Below are 18,601 nucleotides of genomic sequence, written 5' to 3'. Positions count from 1 at the left end.
AGTCATACCTAGCACAAAGGAAGATGGTTGTGGTTGTTGGAAGTCATCTCAGCTCCAGGACATTACTGCAGGAGTTTCTCAGGGCAGTGTCCTCAGCCTAGCCATCTTCAGCTGCTTCATCAATGACACTCCTTCCATCATAAGGTCAGAAGTGGGGATGTTCACTGATGATTGCACAATGGTCAGCACCATTCACAGCTCCTCAGATACTGAAGCAGTTCATGTCCAAATGCAGCAAGACCTGTACAATATCCAGGCTTGGGCCAACAAGTGGCTCGTAACATTTGTACTACACAAGTATCAGGCAATGACCATCTCCAACAAGAGAGAATCCAACCATCGAACCTTGACATTCAATGGCATTACCATCACTGAATCGCCCACAATCAACATCCTAGGGATTACCATTGACCAGAAACTGAACTGGACTAACCACATAAATACTGTGGCTACAAGAGCAGGTCAGATGCTAGGAGTTATGCGACAAGTAACTCGCCTCCTGATTCCTCAAAGCATATCCACCATCTACAAGGCACAAGTCAGGAGTCTGATGGAATACTCCCCATTTGTCTGGATGAGTGCAGCACCCACAACACTCAAGAAGCTTGACACCATCCAGGACATAGCAGTCCACTTGAGTTGTACTACATCCACAAACACTCATTCCCTCCACCACTGATGCACAGTAGCAGCAGATGCACTGCAGGAATTCACCAAGGCTCCTTAGGCAGCACCTTCCTTAGGCAGCACCACTACCCTCTAGAAGGACAAGGGCAGCAGATAGATGGGAACACCACCACCTTGAAGTTCCCCTCAATATCATTATCCATCTTGACTTGGTAATATATTGCCGTTCCTTCACTGTCGCTGGTTCAAAATCCTGGAACTCCCTTCCGAACAGCACTGTGGGTGTACCTACACCACATGGACTGCAGCAGTTCAAGATGGCAGCTCACCACCACCTTCTCAAGGGCAACTAGGGATGGGCAATAAATACTGGCCCAGCCAGCATAGCCCAGATCCCGTGAATGAATAAAAAATATTATAATTTACAGTGGCGTCTGTTGCATTGTACTGTGTACCATTATAAAACAAAAAGTAATACTGCAGTGTAATTTGTGATTGTATTGCACTGTGCAACATGGAGTTAAGAAGCACGGGTATGCAATTTATTGTAGCACTGTGGTGTTGTTTTATTGCATTGTACAGTGAACAGTTGAGAAGCACGTAACAGAAAATATCTTAGCTCCCTGACCAGGTACAAAGTACCAAAGATACAAAAGTTGGAATAAGTATGGTCTCTGCAGTGAAATAAAACACTTGCAACATCGCAACTGCATGCAAGAAAGATCTTGTTTTAATTATTTTTATTAGAAAGAAGAAATATTGAAAGTGTGCTTCTCATGTGTTAGCGAATAGCAAAAGGGTACGTTCGAGGTAGACTTTCTCCAACCTGTACGATCACATTCTCATTTTCCAGATTCATTTACATGCTTATTAACATTGGCGTGTCCATTTTTTTTTGCTTTACAATCTATTTCAGGTGCCAGACAAATTACATTAGCACCCCGCCTTAAATGCAAATCCAAAACAACTTTTAACAGCATACTGAAATTAATTCTCTAACACCCAGCCATCGAACTACACCAATCACTGTCTACCTGTACAAAGGAGAAAAGCTATGAACCTCCTGGCTTCTGGACATTAAAGGGCTAATTTAATATGCATTATTTTCTTCCATGGGCAACAATCTAGATAGCACTGTTATGTTAACACATGCAAAGTTCCTGTCTAAACCAACAAGGACACTTAAAAAAAAACAAAATATGGTCGCATTTCAACAATTGAAGGAAGATGTACGTCTTTTTTGTTGACAAGATGTTATTGGAAGCACATGCACTGTGTTACAGTGGTATAGATAATAAATGAGAGTAGCACCATTAATGTAGTCAGACTCTACATAGCACCACTACCCGAAGGTAGCAATGGGCAGCAATAGGCATAGAAACACAAAAGTTTATATCAGAAGATTGCCATCAATATCCTCTGTAAGAAAAAAAGAGAAAAAATAAAATAAAATTAGTTCATAGTTTATCAGACTAGATACTTAGCATTTGCATCTAAGTACAGGAGACATAATTTTATATTTACATGTAGCAGCTTATTGTAAACATAATGATGCTTGCAAAAGACTGAGTGGCTTCTATGATGGGAGTCTGATCTATAACATCAGATTTACGAGAGGCGAGAAGTTGAAAATAACCCCCACAAACTTCAAGTAATCAATTATTTTTTGAAGGCAGTTACTCGTTCTGTAGGCAAATGAGACAGCCATGATGCATCACAACACCCCACAACATTGAAATGAATGACTACTCAGTCTGGTGTTTATTTTTTTGCTATGATTGCACAAGGAAGGAATTTATTAGCCAGGGAATTGGGAAAACTCATTGTCCTTTTTCTAGTAGTTATTTTTAACCTCCACCTGAACTGCTAGAACAGGTTGGCAGCACCTTGGTTTAATATCTTATCCAAAGATCAACGTCTCTAACAATGCTGCACTGGAGTGTTATCTTGGGACTATATATTTAAATATCCTATCATGCGACACAAACCTGCACAAGTAACTCAAGGATAAGTCAAGCTGCCATCAGTTTAAACAGATGCCTAAGCAACTCATTTTTATGTGATGAATCCATGAGAGCAGTAAACTGAAAATTTGCCAAAGTGTAAAACTGGTATTGTAGTTCAGTTGCCTTTTATGGAAACTGCCCAATTTTAAGTCCCATCAAAATCAATGGAAATCTATTCCAAGTATTCTCATGAGTTTAGAAATTTGTCCTTCAGTTTATCACAAGCATAGCTTCTAACGCCTGTCCATTTTTGATTGGTCTCAATCAAATGTTTTGACTTCAGTATTTCCCTCAATCTCCTCTTCCTCCTGAAAACAACTCCCATCCTCTTGAACCTATTAATACTACTTGCTTCAATAAACCAGTTATTTCATATTTACATTGACTGTTATTTGAAGTAGTTTGGCCTGAAATATTTTCTTGTTCAATACATTTACTTTTGTAAAAGATTTTTACAAAGCCTGGGGAAAACCCCAGGTTTTCCAGGGTGAAGAAGTTGTACTGATCATTTTTCCTCATTCCCCACTCAATTTAACCATTGCTCTTGGAAAGTTAGTTTAAACTTCAGCAAGTGAGTAGGGGCAATTTTGTTCTTGCTGTCTGAGATACTCACCCTCTTTGATGCCAAAGCATGTGGCCCACTCCTCAAGGGCAATGAATTTATCATTGTCTGCATCGCATTTCTGGAAGAAGCGAGTGGTGCAGTGCTCCATTGGGACCAGGGGAGCACGCAGAGGAGCCAGCTCAGAGTGAGAAAGGTACCTGTATTTAAAACAAAGGTGTGTTTGCAGGTCTTAGGATTCATTTAAAGACATAACTTAATAAGGCCTGAACTTCCTCAGAGTGGCAATCAGAATTGGATTACCACTCCACTTCTGGTTTTTGTACTTGTCTCACCCGACCTTCCGACTCAGGCCGGGCCAGATCATGGCAGTGCAGCGCCCCCAGAGTCTAGCATCGAATGAAACTCTATCGAATTCAAGGAGGCCATGCCCCCTTTTTTACGGCACTAGCTGCCGTAAACTAGGTAAGTTAAAGGTCCAGCCAGGGAAAAGGATAGCATATAAGGTAATTGGTTGGATTTGTGGGGGAGGTGGGGGTGGTCAGGTCATGCCTCGGGGCTGGGGATGGTCGGGCCTCAGGGGCGGGGGTCAAGTCCGGGGTGGGCCTCGTAGGGGGTGTCAAGCTCGGTTGGGGGGAGGGACAGGCCACAGTGGGGGTGGGAGGTTGGTATCAGGCCTCGGGGTGGGGAGTGGTTGGGTGAGGCCTCGGGTTGGTGGGGGTGAGGGGTGCAGGTTGGGTCAGGTTGTGCCTCGGAGGGGTGTGGGGTCAGGCCTCTCTTGGGGGAGTGGCTAGGGAAAGAGTCCCCATGGGGATGGGGGGGTAATACTGTGAGTTGGGGAGTTCTCGTCTAGGGGGTGTAGTCCCTTGGTGTGGCAATCGGGGGAGAGTGGGGTGTGCCCTGTCGATGAGAGTCTGTGCAATAGTTATCCAGAGTTAGAAGCAGTTTTAATTCTTCTAACATTTTCTGGGCAACCATTGATGTAACACAGTCGGAACCATCTGAGGTTTGCGATTTAAATTGCTTTATCGGATGGTTCCCAGTGCAGAGCAATTGCCTAGGGGAAGTTTGCGCTTCCAGGTAATTGCCGTGCAAACCTTCCCTGTGACCACCCAGTGGGGGGGGGGCAGGGCGGGTGGTGTTCCCCAGTGAATCTTTTGGGTATCCCCCAATACAATACCCTGGAGCTCAGAAGTTATGGCCCAATATTGTTGCAGCAAACAACTGTCAGGTGACTAAATATACTGAATTAGTTGAATATCAGTTTTAGATACTCCACACGGTTGGATATACACTTGAAAAGAAAAAAATATCCACAGGACTATACGGAAAGAGCATTGAAGTGGACCAATGGATAATTCTTTCAAAGTACTGGCAGATGCATGATGAGCTGCATGGCCTGTACGATTCATGCATGGTACAAATCTAGAACACGGAGGCACAGTCTCCCGATCATTTAAGTCTAAGATGAGGAGAAATTTCTTCACTCAAAGGGTTGTGAATCTTTGGAATTCTATACCCCGGAGGATGTTGACTTAAGGTTGGGATAGGCAGACTGATGGTCTCTCAGGGAATCAAGGGATGTAGGGAGTGGGCAGAAAAGTGAACTTGAAGCCCAACGTCAACCATGATCATATTGAATGGTGCAGCAGGCCCAGCAGGCTGTATGGTCTACTCCTGTTCCTATCCCTTGTGTTCTTGTAGCTACCAATCTCAAAAGAAACATATAGAACAGTCAATGAAATTCTCTAAGACACAGAGAAAAAGTCTGCAACACTGATTTGCACCCCAAATTCCGATCTACAGGCGAGGCCTGTGACTATAGTTAGAGATCAGCGCCTAGAATTACAAAATGAAAAAGTGAAAGACGAGGCCAAACAAAACCTGCACTGTTCAATACCAGGTATGAGGGAATTAATGTGTTTCAACCATCCTTAATACTTGGATAGTTTTTGTTGTGCGCACCACAGAGAAACCCCAAAAGTGGATATATTTTCCAAGACAGGGTTAACTTAATAGCTAGGTCCTGTAAAATAGAAGATTCTTGTCAACAAGGTCCCTGATCTAGACATACCCCGTGTCACTAAAGAAGCTTACTTGTCAGCTGGGTGTTGATCAAGTTGTCCAAATTGCCAGTGAACAGGGAAGATGAACATGTTGTAGTTCTTCTCAAAGTCATGAGCCAGAAGATCCAAGGAGTGTTCTCCAGCCTGCAGACGCTTTTCATTTTCATACATCTTCCTCACCTGTTGGACAGAAGGACAACAATCATCAGACATGTTGCAGTGGTATCAATAGTGCTTCTTCCAATATAATATTCCATTGCTACAGCAGAAAAAAGACTAGACAGAAGCAGGATATTAGCACATGATTGTTTAGGTTACTGAATGCATAGAAACAAACAAGGGTGTTTCCATTTAATTGCATAATTCTTCAGCTAATGGTTTATGTTGCTCAGATTTATGACTAATCTATCAATGTGGAAGTGGCTATTATAAAACCCTGAGCCTACTAAATTCAAACATTAGATATCATAATAAGAAATATAAGCTCGAATGGAAATATAGCCAAGATATCACAGGCTGGATGGATCAAATTAAATGACTTATGGGACTCCAGTTTTGAAAAGAACTTTAACAAAAGAACTGAGCATTTACAAGCAACAGCCAGGATATTTAAGATTTTGTAGAAGAGATACAGGGGAGATGTGAGGAAGAACCTTTTCACTCAGTGAGTTGTAATAACCTGGAACTCACTGTCTAGGAGGGTATTGGGAGGAGAGATGTTCAATGATTTGAAAAGGTAATTGCATGGGCACTTGCAGGGCTACAGGGATGGGGGTGTCGGGGGGCACATGAGACTTACTGGATTGCTCTAAAGAGAGATCAGATGGACCTAATAGGCTGAATAGCCTCCTGCTGTGCCCTCATGACTATGATATTTACAGAAAGGGCATGGGGGAACACCAGAGCCAGGGAAAATCTGTGAAGGCCAGGGAAATAGGGGCCCTGCCACAATTAACAAATGAACCTCATCATAATTTCTTTCCTGCCCAGCAACTGGTAAAATTGATGGGCAGGGCATCCAATATCAGGATACAGGAGGTCACAGCCAGGGTCATTTGGGCGGGTGGAGCATGCTGTAAATTGCGAGTGGGAGCTGTTTCAGCCAATCACAGAAGGAGCTCGAGAAAGAGATCACAATCGGGGAGGGTGGCGGGGGTGGCGAGTTCACGATTTTCCTTGAAGAGTCTCACCGTCTGAAGCTGACAGATTCTGTCTCTCTTTCACTGCCTGGTTTCCTGAGTCCCTAGGAAATGTGCCAGTAATTGTTAAATTTGAATCAGTCTCCCAATTGTACTGTGGAAGCTTGATTTTAATCTCGTACTGAAACTTGACACCTCTCCAAGATGGAATACTTGCACAGGTCGAAACATGCCACCATTAAGAGTAAAGGGCATGGCCATTGTTTCCATGTTTTTTAGGTTTTATCTCCCTTGATTGCTTCCTGAGAGTTGACAGGGGGCTGAGGGTGGGGATGTTGTATTGAAGTCAACGTGTTTGAGAAATTAGCATGATTATTAATTTATAATTGCATTAATTGATTTTTGAAATATCCACCACATCCATTTTTATGCAGCACAGGCTTTCAAACTGGAGTGTCTGGACCTAGGAAGTCTGGAAGGAGATATCAGTGGTCGCTGAAATTATCAGATGTCTGTATTCTCTGTAAATGTTTATGCTTGAGTGTTCTCATGTTCATACTGGGAATGTCTATTTTTAGGCTGTTCCCAGGAATGCTTCAATATTCTCAGGGGTGCTTCACAGTGTAAATATTTGAAAACCATTGCCATGCAGACTGCTGCATTTGGCCATGACCACATTAGGAATGCATAAGCATGGATATGCACCATGGTTGGAGCTGTACCACACAGGTAGACTGTGCCTTTGCAGGGGCATAACGGACCAAACAAGTTCCTTCGATGCTGTAAGATTCTGATTCTTGTCATCATTACTGATGAGTTTCTAATCTCTGGCACATCATCATGGAGGATTGTCAAACAGAAACCAAATACTTTCTCAAAGGGATAGGGATTAACACCAATCTGAGCTATTCTAATCCACTTCCTCCAAGATCCTAAATACCAAAAGAAGAGGAAATAATTGTTTTTTTTTAAACAGTGAGGCTGACTTTTTTACATTTCTTTAAATCATTAAAAGCAAATCGGGCGAGTTTTCTTGCCTTCATCTTCTGCTTCTCAGTCAGGAGGTTGGTTTCCTCATTATCACGCTCATAAAGGGTCACCAGAACATTCTTCAGCCAGTCACGCATACGCAGAGGGAACTCAGCCAGCTCACTATCAACGCATTCTTGGATGACTGCAGAGGAATCCCAAAGAGATATAAAGATATTAAGAGCCCTGCATAACATAGTTACTTTATTTCATTCTATGTTGGAGTAATTAATTTCCATTCTGTCCAAACCTTGAAGAGCCAACAGATGGAAAATTAATATTAACAGATGATGAACACAGACTAGCATGGGAATAAGGCAGGATACAGCCAACTAAGCTGACAGAATGGTGCCAGGAATTTCAGGTGCCCAGAATGGTGCGGGACTTCACTGTCATGGAAAGATTAATGAAGCTGGGATTGTTCTCTTTACAACAGAAGAGGTTAAGGGGAGAGTTAATGGAGGTGTTCAAAATCATGACCGGCTTTGATAGATTAAAGAAGAAATTGTTTCCAGTGGCAGAACAGTCAGTTATCGGAAGACTCAGATTTAAGTAATGAATCACGGGTGGGATAAGGAGAATTTATTTTTACATAGCGAGTTGTTATGATCTAAAATGCACTGCCTGAAAGGCAGGTGAAAGCAGATTCAATAATAGCTTTCAAAAGAAAATTGATAAGCCTCCCAAGAGGGTCAATTTGCAGGGCTATGGGGAAAGGGCTGCTGAATGGGACTAATTGAATAGCACTTTCAAAGAGCTGGCATAGATACAATGAATAAAAGGGCCACCTTCAGCGCTATATCATTTTAAAAAGATATGTCATTCAAAAATGTCCAGGGTAGATCTTCCAAGTCCTTGACTGCAGTAGGCACCGCGCACGTTGAAAGCATGCAGCAGAAAATCACAGACAGTGGGTGTGTGATTTTCCAGTGAACACCTATGGTTTATGAGGCATTACTCCACAGATATCTAATCTCCTCTTAAGTATAAATCAGCAGTATCCCAGTGTGGTAAGCAATCAAAACAGGTGTCATATAGTCAAGTTATTACTGCCTACAGAAATTCATCCAACAACATGCACTTTCCCACAGATATTGCATATTCCAAGACGACATATTACATTCAAACAACAAAAGACTAACATATGGACAACAGCTTATCACATCTTTCAAAAATCTCAAAATGCTTCACAGTAATAAATTACTTTGAAATGCAGTGATTGTTATGCAGGCAAACACAGCAGCCATTTTGCACACAGCAAGATTCCACAAACAACAAAGAGATGCACGCTGTGTGCTGGGACAGGTGGCAATTTGAGGAAGAGTTAAGTGATGGAAAAGATGTCTCACTCAGAGTGCACTTCATGTCATCAGCTGATGGCTGGAGGGCAGTGGAGGGTGGCAGGGGAGAAATATGAAAAATGTACTGTTATGAGGCAGGAACGAATCAACTTGGAATGACTTCAATTATAAAATAATTTTCTGCAATAAACTCTTTGAACTCTAAAGAATCTTTCATGTGTTCACAGATATAAAGACATATATAATGTAAAGAGAAATGAAACATATTAGCAAAACCAAAGTATTCCCAGAGCCACAGAGATCATGGAGTAAGTTAGTTTGTATTTCTGGATCTGGTGCAGGAAGTTTCAGTCTTTTTAGGGGGAATATATTTGTCTAGTCAAACATTTAATGAGCTTTGCAGAACAGATTAAAGGCTACTGTTTTAATAATACCTCTCTTTGTATGTTCCTGTTATAAACCCTCCATATACTCCATTGAAGTATCCCTTACTGAAATAGTGTACGGCACAGAGTGATGGACTGGTACAGTTACAGTGCCAAGTGTTCAAAGAAATAAATGCTCCCCTTCCCTGCAACTCACACCCACTCATTCATTGTCCTGGTATCATGACAGCTGCCACCTTGATGGCAAAGCTGACTATGTGAAAGCCTTTGTATTATCTAACAGTGAATCTCCATTCCAGCTCCAATGGTCAGAAGATGTTTTTAATGTGCTAAGACTATGAACACAGGGAATAAATTGGTGTTGTGAGTTATAATACACTGTTTACAACTTTTATTGAGCTTGCCAGAAGCATCTAAGGCAGACATCACTCTTGTTTTCATCCTTGTCTCTTTCTACTCCCTGCGATTCATTTTACCTGTCTGTTTATTTTGCTATTTCACTCTCTACTCCTATTTATTTTTTCCGGTACCTAATCCTTATTTGGGGGAGTGCACTATGAATTTTTTAAAATTCCCTTTTTCTTCATATGATGATTCCTGTAGTCCTCAGAGAAACGTTTAGCTCCTCAATCCTACTCCAACATTCAGTAAGGCCATAGCTAATCTAAGTCCTAATGCCATATGCCCTAATGCCATATGCCCCAAATCCCTTAAGATCTTGGGAGAAAAAAAATGTCAGTCTCAGACTTAAAATTAACAACTGACTTTCAGAAGGGAGTTCTAAACTTCTGCCATGTAGAAGTGTTTTCTAACTTCACTCTTGAAATGTCTTGAAATTTTTAGACCATGTCCCCTAGTCCTAGATTCCCCAAACAGCGGAAATATTTTCTGTCTACCTGCCCTATTATTTCTCTGTAATATCTTGAAAACTTCAATGAAATCTCCTTTTTACCTTCCAGGGAATACAGTCCTAGATTGGATAATCGCTCCTCATAATTTAACATTTGGAGTCAAGTAAATCTACACTGCTGTCCCTCCACTACCCAGAATTCTTCCTCGTACTCTAGGTAGGTTCTAACCAGGGGTCTGTATGGCGGTAGCAAAATTTCTAACCCCCTTATGTTCTAATCTTCTAGATATAAAAGTCAACATTCCATTAGCTTTTGATTTTTTTTTCTGTACTTGTCAAGATATTTTGATGATCTATGTACACGGACCCCTAAGTCTCTTTGGACCTCCACCATTTCTAGCTTTTCACCAGTTATAAAATATGTTGATATATCCTTTTCAGGTCTAAAATGGATTACCTCAATATTGAAATCCATTTGCCACAGGTTTCCTTATTTATTTAATCTATTAATAGCCTTTTTTAATTTCATGCATCCTCTAAACTGCTTACAATGTTACCTGTATGTCATTGACAAAATTGGATGTAACAGTGAATAGTTGAGGCCGTAATACCGATCTCTGTGGGATGTTACATCCGAGGGTAATGAAGGAAATACAATGGATGTTTTCTGTGGATTTTAAGAAAGCGTTTGACTGAGCACCACAGAACTGGCTGTTCACAGAATTAGGCTCATGGAATAGGACGCTCAGTGTCAACTTGGATAAAAAAATTGGCTTCAGGACAGAAAACAGTGAGACATGGTGTGTGGTAGTTTTTCAAACTGGAGAATGGTGGACAGTGGTGTTCACCAAGGTCAGTGTGGGCTAGGACCACTGCTTTTCTGGATATAAATAAATGCATATTGGAATACAGTGTAAATTTTCAAAATGCATCTATGATACCAAACTCATATTGGAGGTGTGGCAAACAGTGAGGATGATACCAATCGACTCAACAGGATATCGATAGGCTAGCAGAATGGGCAGATGGAGTTTAATGCAAGGAAGTGTGAGGTGGTGCATTTTGGCAGAAGACATACAAAAGGAACCTATTCGGTACAATAAGTCTAGGTTGGCTCTCAGTAAAGCAATCCAATCAGTCCCTTTACCCACTTTATCCCCATAACCCTGCAATTTTATTTCCCTCAAGTGCCTCCAGTTTTCAGCCCTTAAGCCAATTTTTTTAATCCTAGTTGACTATATGTAATGCCTGTATGACTCAGACCTTCTGCTACCTTCTGTATATGGTGACTCAGGTGGTCCTCCAATACCTTGCTCAATTGAATGTGTGTGACTCTAAACAACGAATGTTGGCAGGATATTCACCTATGAGAGCATCATAACTGGATCAAATCTGTCCTCATCAGATGTCCAAACAACACTCTTCCTAGCAAGGGTCACTTAATTTTTTTTCTCCCCACCCAGTCCAGGAACATGAGGGCCAGCTTTCATGACTTCACTGCTAATCCAGCTGTAATTAGATTTATCCCAGGAGCTTCCTGGTTTGTCAGCCCAGTTCCACCCCAAATGTTTCACATAACAATTTGGATATCGTGGGGCCTATGTTTAAAAGTTTTATTCGTACTGACTGCAAATAATGAGGAGAAGGCAAATCCCGAGCTAAGCAGCTCTCCTTTAACAGCTGCTTTCACTCTCTTTCGTGGTTTTTTTCTCCACCTCCAACACAAACAGAAAGAGATCAAATCCGGGGCCCTTCTGCTGATAAACTGTGGGACCACGCATGAGCTAAACAATTCATGAGGGTAAGTGCATTGACAGAGTTCATACAGATAATATATATTACAATCAATGAACAGCATTAGTAGAAAATAATTTTACTTTCTGTAAGATTTTATCATCCTCTCCTGCATATAATGCTAACTAAAAGAGCACATTTCACATACATTTGCATGGTCCAATGTAGTCCAAGTGAAGCTTGTGGCCCTTTTTGGTGCCCTCCAATGCACACTTAGTGGCAAAGAGCTGGCAGGCACTGTCGTAGGTCTTGTTGTCAGTGCCACAGACCTGGAGAAGGTTATGGAATAAGGCAATGTTACTATTTGTTTTTAAACAGCAATATAAAATCAACCTGCTCAGCATCATCATCTCTAAAACACTTGCTCTTGACGCAATGCTTTGCATGCAGTTTTAAGCAACAATAACCCACCAGGAATGTAAAATTGGACAGGATGTAAAACAGGTGTCCAACCTGAACCTGCATGCCTCATTCCCTCTAATGGGTCAAATTAAAATTACTTCCCCATCCCCCATGTGAGACACAGTTTGTGGTAAGGTGCAAATGTCAGAGTACTGTGATGATAGTGAACTTCAGGTTTTGAGTTATTTCATGTGGCCTTTATTATATTCTGAGGTGTCATTTGCCTTGTATATTTTATATCTCAGAACTATGTAGAGATCACACTAGCTTCTATGTGTGTAACTTATTTTGTTCACAGTGTTCTAATCCATGTTTCTAGCTCTAGCTTCCAAGTCTTTCTACAACTTTGCTTACTTTTCTCTAAGTCTACACCCAAGCTTAACTCATCAAGCAGAGAACATCAATAGTAAATAGACTCACATAATCAAACACAGAACATAGGACCATTGAACACAACAATTTGCAGATGACCTGACCCCACAAGGCAGGCACACACCATTGCTAGCAATTTAATCATGTAATTTCATATTATCCCAATAAATGGACACATGGAACTGGACCTTGACCATAGGGCAGTATAAACAACATTTATCTTCCTGCACTATTCTCAAACATAAACATGTGCAGACCTAACAGGTAAATAGATTTAATCATAGAAACAGGTTTGATTTTAATCTGAGATTTTTAATATGAAAGGTGACAATTCAAATCCCCCAACCTTGAAGTCACTAGCAAAATGATCAGCCATCAGTCTCTTTATTGATCCTGAAAGGCTGCCAGGGCCCCCTTTTAGGATCTCTTGTTTGTTACTATGTGGGATATAGGAGTGTCCACAGTCAGCTGGGTGTTACTATATGAATTGTCACCATGGCCCTCTACAGCCCCCACTTTGTTAATGCATGAGTCCTCAAAAATCCTCCTTTAAATCTTCTTTTATAAGTGGTTGTGATTGTTCCTTGTTAATTCTGTTCTACACCACCATCATCCTATTGTGAGATTTTTCAGTGAAAGCAATCATTTCTTATTAGGAACAGTTTGATCCTGACCTTCTCAAATTCAACCGTGCTGGGTGGGCAAGTTGTTGGATCCTGGCAGACGCACATGGGTTCATTGTTCTCGTCAGCCTCACAGACCTTTCCTCGTTTGCAGTGGAAGTTTTCACAAGGGTCTAGGAAGATATGGTCAAATATCAAGTTACATTATGTAAACATCTTAACAAGTGATCAAGCCCATGGCGCTCAGGCTGATTTCCGTCCCTGCTATTTATATTTTGGATTTCAGGGAGTGGTTCAAAAGCACCACAATTGCAGGAAGTTCTCAATAGAACCGAATAAACTGTTTGAAGCAACTTTGAAATTCAACACTGTGTGCCTTTAATATTTACAAATGGCCCAGCTGTTCTCTCACCTTAAATTTAGTGAATAGATTCAGGCTAGTGAGAGGCAAATTCAGAACTGATGTCAGAAAATTGTTTTTATGAAAAGAGCGGTCACCACCTGGCATAGATTTCTGACTAGGCCAGTGCAGTCAAAAATGTTGGAGTTATTTAAGAGGCAGTTGAATGCCACCATGGAGGTTACTTTAACTTTTGATGGATAAACTACAATCAGCTGAATTACTTCCTTTATTCCAACTGAAATATCACTCCAGAAAATAAGCGCACCTTAAAATAAAATCCTTAACTACAGCAGTGATAGTCTTATTTTTAATTATGATAATGGAATTATGTCATGGATTTGTTCCTTACTTCTCTTGTTCATGTATTCAAATACATAAAGAGATACCAAAGTAAAATTTCAAGTTAAAGCAAAAGAAACACATTGTACAGAGTCATGCACAATTCAAATGTCGAGCTAAGGTAGATGTGTGGGAGAGTTGGAAATGGGAAGGCATCAGCAGGGATGCTCTTAGTGCCCATTTGCTGTCCATGATTCCAAAGCCATTCAAGTCTTAAGTTAAATTTAGAGTTTGGATTTCACAAAGATTAGCCTACAGAACCATGGTGTGATTTATTTATTCTGATGCCATTTGACTTACTCTCAAGTTCAATGTCTTTCTTGGTATCATCTTCAGTATCTTCAAAATCTCCTGTATCAATCTGGACTGGGTTTGCTCCAACTGGCAATGCCTATTTGAGTATAAATTGTTAATGAACTTGATACTTATCCCACTTTAAACAGAAAAAAGTCATTTCTAAAAGTTCATAACCACAAGGCAAAACAAACTTGGTGCACAGCATCTGACCTAATGGCCTTGGATGCTGGATATGGATGTCCAACATATGTTTCACACACGGTTTGCACCTATGAGCTAAGATTTGGACTGTGAGATGAAGAGGTAGGAAAGATGGAAGAGCAGAATTATAGCAGTGTTGAAGTGATGGGGCTGTGGGAGCAAAATGAGGATATGTAGTTATATCATGTCCAATCCCATACCATTTTTCCATCTAGGGGACACAAATGATGGTTTCAAAGTGTTTAATCACAATGCTCCAGCCATCATTGTGTGGACAAACTTGATGAACCAGTGGATAATTTTGCTGTCTATAAATTAAATTTTAAAGTAGTCACAATGGGTAGTAGTGTGTAGCTTCACCATATTTGCAAATATTAATCATCAGATGTGAGGAATGAGGAATATTTACATATCGACATAAATGGAAGCCATGTGCATCTGATTTGGCCCTAGACATATTAAAGTTTTCGTACAATCTAAGTTGAATGCTGAACAAAGTGTTTGCAACATTAAGAGTTTCTGCCAAGTGCCATTGACCCTTAAAAGCACAACCAACAACCAGTATTACCAGCATAAGTTCACAAGTATTCATGTTTAGCAAACTGGAGGAGAACTTGCATCTGCTGTCCTTGTCCTCCTCAGAGGTAGAGGTCATGACTTTGGAATGTGCTGCAAAATTAGCCTTTGTGAGTTGCTGCAGTGCATTTTGTACATGGTGCAGGCTGCTGCCACTGGCCACAATGGTGGATGGAGCGCCTATCAAGCGGACTGCTTTATACTGGATGGTGTCAAGCTACTTGAGTGTTGTTGGAGCTGCACTCATTCAGACAAGTGAAGCTTATTCCATCGCATGCCTGACTTGCAGATGATGGACAGGCTTTGGGGAGTTAAGAAATGATTTATTTACCGCAGAATCCCCAGCTTCTAACCTACTCTTGTAGCTACAGAATTTATATGGCTGGTCTAGTTCAGTTTCAACTCAATGGTAACCCCCAGGATGTAGATAGTGGGGGATTCAGAGATGGTAATATTGAGTGTCAAGGGGAGATGGTTAGATTCTGCCTTGTTAGAGATGGTCATTGCCTGGCACTTGTGAATGTTACTTGACACTTAGCAGCCCAAACCTGGATGTCATCAAGGTCTTGCTGCAGGAGGACACAGAGTGCTTTAGTATCTGAGGAGTTGCAAATGGTGCTGAACATTGTGCAATCATCAGCGAACATCCCCACTTCTGACTTTATGATGGAAGGAAGGTCATTGCTGAAACAAATGAAGATGGTTGGAACAAGGACACAACTCTGAAGAACTCCTGCAGCAATGTCCTGCGACTGAGATGATTGACCACCAACAACCACAGCCATCTTCCTTTGTGCTAGGTATGACTCCAACAAGTGGAGAGTATTCCCCCTGATTCCCATTGACTCCAGTTTTACTAGGTCTCCTTGATGCCACACTCTGTCAAATGCTCACTTGATGTCAAGGGCAGTCACTCTCACCTCACCTCTGGAGTTCAGCTCTTTTGTCCATGTTTGCACCAAGGCTGTATAGAAATCAAGAGCTCAGTGGTTCTGTTGGAATCCAAACTGAGCATCAGTGAGCAGGTTATTGCTGAACAAGTGCCGCTTGATAGCACTGTTGACCACATCTTCTATCAATTTGCTGATGATTGAGAGTAGACTGATGGTCTGGCAATTGGCCAGGTTGGATTTGTCCTGCTTTTTGTGAACAGGACATAATACCTGGGCAATTTTCCACATTGCCAGGTGGATACCAGTGTTGTAAATGTACTGGAGCAGTTTGGCTAGGGGCACAGCAAGTTCTCGAGCACAAATCTTCAGTATTACTATTTATTAAGTCGTTTTGCCTCATAGATGGTGGACAGGCTTTGGGGAGACAAGAGGTGAGCTACACTACACAGATTTCCCAGCCTTTGACCTGCTCTTGTAACCACAGTATCTATATGGCTGGTGTAGTTCAGTTTCTGGTCAATGGTAACCCCCCAGGATGTTGATAGAGGGATATTCAGTGATGGCAAGCCATTGAAAATCAAAGGGAGATGTTAGATTCTCTCTTGTTGGAGATGGTCACTGCCAAGCACTTATGTGGCATAAATGTTACCTGTTAATGAATGTTAATCTGCTGCTGAAATCCTCAACCATGCCTAAACTTGAGGTAATCCCCAACTCTTATTGTTAGCAATCCAACTTGTTCCATTTATCCACCACCCTGTACTCAACTGGCCTACACTGGTTCCCAGTTAAGCACACCTTGATTTTGAAAATTCTCATCTTTGTTTTCAAATCCCTCCATGCCCTTACACATCCCTATCACTGTAATCTCTTGCAGCCCACAACCCAATGAGATACCTGCGTTCCTCTAATTTTGCCCTCTTGAACAGCCCCAATTTTAATCACTCTACCATTGGTGGCTGTGCCTTCAGTTGCTGGGGCCCTGAGCTATGGAATTCCCTCCCTAACCCTCCCTGCCCTCTATTTCTCTTTCCCCCTTTAAGACATTCCTTAAAACCTATGGGCAGGATTTTTAGAATGGTGGGGTTTCCCACCATGCCACCTAAAGAGTCAGTGAGGAATGCAACCCTGCCAGTCCCACAGCTGTTTAAGGCTCCAAGCAGTGTTAATTGGCTGGAGAAGGGATTTCCGCCCTTCACTCGGACAGAAGTGCCACTTCAGAGAGCTGTCAGCCGATCTGATTGGCCCGCAGCTCTATAGTCTCAGCAGTGTCAGTGGCAGCAGTGGCCAGACTGGAACTACCGCAGTCCCCAAATTCTAAATATAGGACCAAGAAAATGGAGCGGGAGTCTCATGGCTGGGAGGGGAGGTGAGGTTTAAGTGGGGTGGAGCGAATAGAGAGGTCGGGCATGGCGGGGTGTGCAGGGCGAGGAGAAAGGGCGTACTCCTGGGAGGGACAGATCTTATGTGGGGCACCCAATGTGGAAAGTAGGCCTTTGAAGGAGGCGCCAAACCACCCCCACGTCCTCCTCACCCAAGAGCTGAGTGATCTGCCAGGCATTCCCCCACCATACCTGAACTCTTCCCACCAGCCTTAAAATTGATGCCAGGCAGCAAATGGCCCTTAAGTGTCCAATAAGGGTCTCAATTTGGATCGCGGGAAGATGGGCAACCTTAGACCCCATCCAACCTCAATAAAAATGTGGACAGATCGGGGTGGGCAGAAGGTGACCGGAAGAGCTTCCCATCTGCAAGTCCGCCAGTGGAGGACCATAAAATTCTACCCTTTGAGTTAATATTTGGCTATCTGTCCTATTTCCCCTTATATGGTTCACTGTCATATTTTGGTTTTTTATGCCCCATGAAATACTTTTGGATGTTTTAGTATATCAATGGCACTGTATAAATGCAACTTGTTGCCTAGTAGATAAACTCCTTCACCCTCAGGGCATTATCAGCCCAATAAAGAAAGCTAACTCCTTCCAAAAGACTGGATAAAATTGTATCATCATGAAATCTCCTTAGCTTAACCTGAGGGAAGTGAAAACTCAAAGAAGATAGCATTTCCAAGCTATATTAATCAACTCCACCAGGTTGCATTCAATGACCATTATCATTTTTTCAAGAAAATGGAAGAAAGATTGGATTGATATTTTTAGGACACTGCTATTCTCAACTAGATTTGATGGTGGAATTGATTAATATAGCTTAGTAATGAAAGTTTTCTTTAATTAATAATTTTAATATTTCTTCTTGGAGTTTTTAGTCATTAGTATCCACTTCCCGCAGGTTAAGTTAAAGAGATTCCATGATGGGTAATGGATAGCGCCATGTGTAAGACGTGAAGTGTTGTGCTATTGATTGTAATTTGATCCACTTTCATGGTGAGAGATTTTTACATTCTGGCGAAGTTCTTAGAAAGGCATTCATCTAGAACCCAACAAGACATTCATAATGCTGATTAGCTATTCAAGGTTTGAAATTAATTTGCGCTCATATTTAACTGTGATATTAATACCTCACATAATCTTGAGATAAATGAAGCACAGCAAGAGATTATTGTGCGGGATTTTGAGACAGATACATTTGAATAAAATGCAACTCTCCTTAAACAGGGTACAAACGACTTAGATAATATGGAAATTTATAAATTGAGGTGAGGATATATTTTAAGAGAGGAAGGAACTACTGTGCTGCATATTACCTTCCAACTCTGTGAAAGCTGTTATAGATCA

At 41.5% G+C, this 18,601-nt stretch overlaps 1 protein-coding gene across 1 annotated transcript in view; it reads right to left on the bottom strand.

Annotated features, from left to right (window-relative positions):
- Positions 1 to 1,352: 1,352 nt before the first annotated feature.
- sparc (secreted protein, acidic, cysteine-rich (osteonectin)) overlaps positions 1,353 to 18,601 on the bottom strand; it is a 29,218-nt gene continuing 11,969 nt past the window's right edge. The window contains exons 4-10 of the mRNA XM_041193855.1: positions 14,200 to 14,290; positions 13,209 to 13,330; positions 11,909 to 12,029; positions 7,438 to 7,574; positions 5,293 to 5,441; positions 3,247 to 3,395; positions 1,353 to 2,046 (exon numbers count right to left, since the gene is read on the bottom strand). Of these exons, the coding sequence (XP_041049789.1) occupies positions 2,018 to 2,046; positions 3,247 to 3,395; positions 5,293 to 5,441; positions 7,438 to 7,574; positions 11,909 to 12,029; positions 13,209 to 13,330; positions 14,200 to 14,290 (798 nt within the window). The 3' untranslated portion in view covers positions 1,353 to 2,017. The remainder of the gene's footprint in view (positions 2,047 to 3,246; positions 3,396 to 5,292; positions 5,442 to 7,437; positions 7,575 to 11,908; positions 12,030 to 13,208; positions 13,331 to 14,199; positions 14,291 to 18,601) is intronic.

The sequence above is a fragment of the Carcharodon carcharias genome, chromosome 8, assembly GCF_017639515.1.
Source record: "Carcharodon carcharias isolate sCarCar2 chromosome 8, sCarCar2.pri, whole genome shotgun sequence".
Taxonomy (NCBI): Eukaryota; Metazoa; Chordata; class Chondrichthyes; order Lamniformes; family Lamnidae; genus Carcharodon; species Carcharodon carcharias.
The sequence above is the reverse complement of the archived record's forward strand: the minus strand, read 5'-3'. Positions and strand labels throughout refer to the sequence as shown.